We start from the raw sequence: 6592 nt of genomic DNA on the forward strand, positions 1-6592 counted from the left end.
TAGGAATATTTGTTTCCATATACATACTTAGTTAGCATGCCTGTATTGACAAGTTCAAAAAGGGCTGCTTACAATCAACGGCAAAGAAGTTTTAAACATAAGATCACTAATTGTCATTAAAAATTGTACAAATAGCCGCTCAACATTTTTAGAGCCTGGTTGGCAACAAGCTTTCCAAGAACCACATGGCCACTGTATGAAATAGAGCTTTACAAAAATGCTAATAAACTGCTGCCAAAAAATTAAAAGAAGTTTGGAAGTGTGCCGTAAACTTACGTAAAAGGGCCCATTGCAAGAAAGACATCGCTGGTTGTAGCATAAAAGATAAAATTGCTACATGACGACTGCCAAAAGCACTAATTGGCAAACTACTACAAGCAAATCTCACAGGTTGTCGTGTAGGCTTCTATCGCTAGACCGATAACAATACATCCATCTTGTTTCTGCATTCCTTCGAAAACTTGTGTCATTGTTTAACTTCTGATAACTTGCAATACTTTGTTTAGCAGATGGATAACAGTTGGTTTCTGCGAAATATTTGGTTAGTTTCCAATATTCGAAAATATTGAATACTAGTTCCTTTTCTAATACGAATGGTCAGTGTCTAATATTCTATTCATATTCGTATTCTCAAATATTAACGTCACATATTTGCCCACCCCTAGGTTTTCCTCTCTTTCTTTCTGTCAGTCTTCTTGGCAAAACTGTATGTTGTGTCACACGCCATGCGTCTCGGTATTTGAATCTCGCTCAATTCAGTCTCGATTGTCTCAATGTTGGAGAATCGAGGCTCAAGTCCTGTGAAAGTTGCATGCATATAAATGGCAACTTCATTGCCAGCTTGATCTGTTCAGGAGGCTTTTCTCTGAGCTGAGTTGCATAACGGTTGAGCTCACTACATATTAGAATGGAAAATTGGGCTTTGGAGCTAGATCTAGCCTATATTCGAGGCATAGTTTCTGACCAGGGTTCTCCACACAATTGACTAGTCAAAAAAAAAAAATTTTTTTTTTCTTGCTTTCTATCTTGGGTGTCTATCACGTGGAGGAGTATTGAAAGAAAATAGGTATAGAATTGAGAGAATTGCTCTTTTCAAGTGTGCTGTTGACAACAATCGGGTAAAAAAATCGGGCATTGGAAGGTTATATCGCACTGCAGTGTGCGCAACTTTTGATGCAACGCCGTCATTTCGGAACCATTGCAAAGAGGAGAGATCCGAGTTTTACATAGCCGTGGTGCCATATTTCGCCATGCAAAAGTAAAAGCAGAGTAGTGATAGAAAAGTGGGGAAAGTAGCATTGCGATTTGTTACTGCTGCCACCATAGACACAAAAACGCTCTTATCGACTGGTGCAGATTTGAATTGCTGGCCCATGTCTTGCGCTCATTTTGGCAGCGTCACCAATGTGCATTCCTTTGTCCCAGTGAACTTCGACGATCACATTAGGGTGCCTCACTGGCTCACATTAGTTTCGTTAATGCGTCCAGAATGCAACATTGGTGACCATACAATTCATAATGACGGAAGGGTATCGTAAAAAGAAAAGAGAGAGAGGCTTAGGTGCGTAATCCTCCCCCATGTCTGGTTGCAAGATGCCCACCCTTGAAAAATATCTGGGGAGATCCCTCACGAGGCGCACTCAAGTTTGGGCTAATAACTATGCAAAAAAAAAAAAGGATGTACTATAATCATGCAAATTGGTCGCTGTGTTCTGTTTCCCGTGGCACTTGTAGAGAAAAAAAAGTGATAAATAATTTAATGGAAAGTTATAAAATATTGTCTGACATCTTGCCATATGACCGAAGGGGCCGTAACAGAATTGTGCATTCAAAGAAATTGCACGCAGATTCAAATGTGCATATTAGAATGACTAGTACGGCACCGTACTGAATATGTACGGGATATTTCCTCGTTAAAGTATTGTTAATGTAACAAGTATGGCAAATATGCCAAATGAATAACTGAAACTACCAGTTTAACTATGAAAAAAAAAAAAGCTTCATTGTGCAGAAAACATGAAATATGCTTTGCTTGCATTCTTTCTTCGTGTAGTGACATGGATGAGGCCACATTTTTTTCATGATTCGTTTTGGTGCAGCTATTGACTTTTCTGGACGTTCCTAAAGTTGTTTCCAATTCTTATGTAAAGTGTAATGAACAGGCTGCTCATTGCATGTAAAGCTTATTTATGCCTATGGTTTCTTTTTATATATAATGCAGAAGAAAACGCCGGCCCCTCAGCTGGTGCAACCAACTCCTATAGCAGGTAAGCATGTTTTAGTGAAGCTGTCATTTATTTTTGAGCAACAGCATTTGCTGGCTCTTGTTGAGGACAAAAAAATGTTGCTAGATCGTTGCAGGTGGGAGGGACAGAGAGGGGAGCAGGTTTCACTTTTACTCAGTTTCTGGTGTGTTCAAAAAGTGTTTCAGTGCCTTTTTAAGTCCTGACTTTCATGCCTACCTTTAGCATGCCTTTAAAGCTACATTGTTCCGTTTGACACGCTTTGCGCAGTGCAAGCTCAGCGACCCAACTTGCCCCTTCCCTTCGGAAACCCGCCACCACCACCGTTATGTGGTGCCGGCAGCTTGGGGGCACAGTTTCGGATGCCACCCCCATGTGAGGCGTCTCTCATTCCGGACTCCTTTGTGGAGAGCAACCGCCGTCTGATGGAGACGTTGAACAGCATGCCAATCGAGCATCCTCTGCAGCCCAGCTACGGCTTGTCATGGCAAATGCCGAGGATGCAGGCACCATTCACCCGCACCCCCTTGTACATGGCAACATCACCGGGCAAGGAGCAGTACCAACAGCGCCCCTACTTCCCCAATCCCCGCAACGTTTTTGCGCCACGGCCTACAATGCTCTCGGTAAGTGTGTTGAAAGGCTCCTATTTCGAAAGTCAGTATAGCTGATCAGGGGGGGGGGGGGGCCTTGCCTGGCCAGCCACTCGGCTTTTGGACAACCTTCCAACCTTGCCTGGGTCACTGTCCTGAGCACTCTGAAACTTTTGGAATCTACCCGATGCACTGCTTTGGAAGTTCTAAAAAACAAAAAAACAAAAAACTTCGCCTATTTTTTTAATTTTTTTTTCTACAACAACTACAGCAAACCATTGTTGTTCGGTCTTATTCCTGTACGTGCAGTACCAGCAACACCAGCAGCAGCTTCACAGGCAGCCACATCCGGACAGTCTGCTGCGACCCCAGCTTCCTGGCAGGTCTCCACAGAAGGACAGGCAGCTGGCACAGAGGGGCGGTGGTCGTCACGCGGAGCAGCAATCCGAGCCTTGTCTTCCGCGGCCAGCCACTTTCCATGAGCACCAACTCTCTGCATCGGCCAGCGTCTTCGTGCCCACTCAGGTGAGGCTCTCCCACAGCTACGGCAGGGGCAGATCCTGTTAAGCGTTTGCGATCGAGTGCGGGAATGGTTCTTTTTCTGCATGTTGTGGATGCCTAGCTGCTGCAGTAATAGTTTCTTGCGCATTTGTGTTAGTCAGTGCAGATTCTTTTCCATGTAACACACTGGCAATGTTATAGCTCAACAGTGACAAGGCTTCCAATTCTTCAAAATGGCAAAAATAATACACACAGTAGCCACATCACAAGTGAGAAAATTCCTGTCGGCTCTTTCAGGTCATGCGAAAGCAGCCTGCTCCCAAGCCAGCTACAGCCACAGCTGGTTCAAGTTCCCCGAGAAAGAACAAGGAAACTGCGAAAGGCGCAAAGGACCCACTGGCTGCGGCAGTGCCACCACCGAAGCTTGTTGATCTCGACGCAAGTGCTCCTCCTGCAAAGCAGCCGACGGCTGCGTCATCGTCTGCCAAGAAGCCAGAGGCAGCGGATGTGGCCACAGCTTCAGCAAGCGCACAACAGCAATCTGCGAAGGCCAAACCCAACCAGGATTCCAGTGCCACATTTGCCACCCCTGCAACGCGGGCAGCCCAATCAAAGCCTCCGGCGCGCAAGTCGAGGCTGGCTGTGAAATTCGACAACGCCCCCTCCTGAGGGGCCCAGTCACAGGTCACATAGCGTGTTTTCAGTGTTCTAGGGGAAGCTCCTATGAGAAGTCGTTTTGTATTACGTGGAAGCTCAATAGGTGCAGCCCACGGACGAGCAAATCGGATAATATAAAACTACACTTAGGTTCACTGGTGTACAGTGCACTTCTGTGAGTGGCCCCGCAGTGTAAAGTCTCGATTTCCATCTGCCACGCAGGTTTTAATTTCTTTTCTTAAGTTTTCATAATTGCGCTTTTGGGTGCTTCTCATCACATAAACCCAAGTGGGGTTTAGTAACCCTTGAATCACTGTTGCGAATGTCCCATTAGCATGAAATGTTTTATTCATCTCTCACTCTCATGTTGGTTCATTTAAAGCTGTGTTGATTTTTGCAAGGGTTAAGACCTTGGCAATCTGTGCTTGCAGTAGCTGCTTTTTAATAATTGCACACTGCCATTACAGCAGTAAATTGCAATTTCAGGAGCACATACATCATCTCCTTTACAGGAAATGCTTCTTTTCCCCCTACTCTAGATAAAAGCAAAATTATCCCTCTTGTTATCAGGCTAATGTAAACAGTGATCAATCTAGCTACCGAGTCAGCCAGAATGAAGGTACAAGCCAACAGCAACCAGCAGCAGTTAGCAAAGGGAGCCTCTCTCTTTTGTGACGCATACTGTGCAGCAGAAATACCTAAAACATTATGTTATTTAAATTGCGTACTTTATTGATTACTTACATTATAATCACTGGCGTTCTTCTGCTTTCTTGCGCTTTGAAACTCGAGGAAACCACTAAATAATGCTGCACTCCCCCCCCCCCCCTTTTTTTCTTTTTAAATCAACTTTTATGAATGGCATTGCATTACTAGAAGCCTTTTTTTAGTGGACTTGTCGTTAATACCGTTATTGTGTGTTTGTGAGAATTGACAGCTAATAAAGACTTTGCATTTCTGCCCAACATTGGTATAGGAAGTCGTGTGTGATCTTACATGAGCTGTTTTGCTTGTATGGCACACTAAGGCTGGTGTCATCTTTCTAAATTCATCAGATTTAATGATTGATGTTGCTTTAAACTTCATTTCATACACTCCTTACTGTTGCAGTCATTTGTAGGCAGAACCCATAGAGTTTTCTGCTAAAATTACTAGAGCGAAGTTTGGTGCTGCAGTTGTTCAACCACCATAAATCATTGGTAGTACTATGCATGGATTTGGCATGACTACGGATTGGCATGGCTTTGTTGACAGAGCAAATGGCTGATTCTTTTATTGTTCTTTGCAGTTCAGCTGTGTTATGTGCTAATGGCACATTTTAAAGGACAACACGGACATATCAAGGTGTTATGCATATTTGACTCGCAAATAGTATGAACACTTCTCAGTGTGCATGTTGCCAGATCTGAATGTTTTCGGAAGTGACGCTTGCTATCGGAGACTATTTTATAAACTTATAAACTATTTTATAAACATGTAATGTTCAGAGAAGAATACAGTGATAAAATTAGTGGGTAAATGAGGCTAATCATTGTCATAAAGCAAAGTTGAAATGATAATGCTAGAAGATGGTTTGCTTGAATCCAGAAGGATGGAGAAGTTTTTACAAATCCATGTGTACTACCGTACCTCTCATTTCCACACTTTGTGAAGCACTCTACCATGCAGCGGTGTGTGCATTGACACTACTGCTAGACGTCGCCGTAGTAACTCTAGTAGTATGCAGAAGTCATGCATTAATCTTCTAAACATTCTTGTACATCTCCTTGTGACCATTTTTCTTAACACGTACCTGCCATTTTATGTGTCTGTGTACTTGAGCCTGCTGAGAATGTCACTTGAGTATGTGTTTGTAAATACCAATTGTTTGGGGTCATCTTCGATGTGGGCATGTTTCAGAAGCTAAATATGATAATGTGGTAAGCAAGCTTAATTGGCACCCATACATATGGAAAGTTTCTGTAAATAAACTCTTTCAAAAAAATTTTGTGCTTCTGTGTTTTTGTTTCTTCTCATTCAACTGGCAAGACAAAGTGTCATGCAATGCCAAAAAGACCTTCATAATGTGTTGGTTGAACAGATTGTTGCTTAAAGGGCCCCTCACATGGTTTTGGCATTGCAAACAAACAAGCATGGCTTGTAGCTCACGTAATGATGATAGTGTCTGCAAAGTATGAAAGGCTGTGCGCCCTTTCTTTCGAGGGAGCCATGCTTCGAGCAAGAGTCAAGGTCACACGCACAGATGCCTCTACGCAAGAGACATTGCTTGCAACATCGCCAACCATGACTTCGGTTGCAGAAGCTGCAAGCCGCCACTGGAAATGCGCAGTGCATCAGAAATGTAAGAGAAAAAAAAAGGGGGGGAGGCGTGGCTCATCACTTGGACCGGACATGGTCCCTCTGCTCTTGTATGGGAAGGAGGCAGGAAAGGAATGTGGCTTGCAGGTGCTAGTCGAAGCAAAGGGAGAGAGAGTCTCTGTTTACAGTGATGCTCGCCTCCTGGCAGCATGGTAACAGAAAGTTGTTTCTTCTAGCTCCTCCAATAATGAAGATGAAAAAATCATTTTGATAAACACTCCCTGAACTGCATGTTGTACA

The 6592-nt window shown here is 43.6% G+C and overlaps 1 protein-coding gene across 2 annotated transcripts in view; it reads left to right on the forward strand.

Moving 5' to 3' along the window:
• LOC119445857 (5'-3' exoribonuclease 1) overlaps positions 1–5995 on the forward strand; it is an 89853-nt gene extending 83858 nt beyond the window's left edge. For both annotated transcript variants that reach the window (XM_049663678.1, XM_037710160.2), the window contains exons 36-39: positions 2222–2267; positions 2514–2869; positions 3146–3361; positions 3635–5995. In XM_049663678.1, the coding sequence (XP_049519635.1) occupies positions 2222–2267; positions 2514–2869; positions 3146–3361; positions 3635–4006 (990 nt within the window). In that variant the 3' untranslated portion in view covers positions 4007–5995. The remainder of the gene's footprint in view (positions 1–2221; positions 2268–2513; positions 2870–3145; positions 3362–3634) is intronic.
• Positions 5996–6592: the final 597 nt, after the last annotated feature.

This window comes from Dermacentor silvarum, chromosome 3, assembly GCF_013339745.2.
Source record: "Dermacentor silvarum isolate Dsil-2018 chromosome 3, BIME_Dsil_1.4, whole genome shotgun sequence".
Lineage (NCBI taxonomy): Eukaryota > Metazoa > Arthropoda > Arachnida > Ixodida > Ixodidae > Dermacentor > Dermacentor silvarum.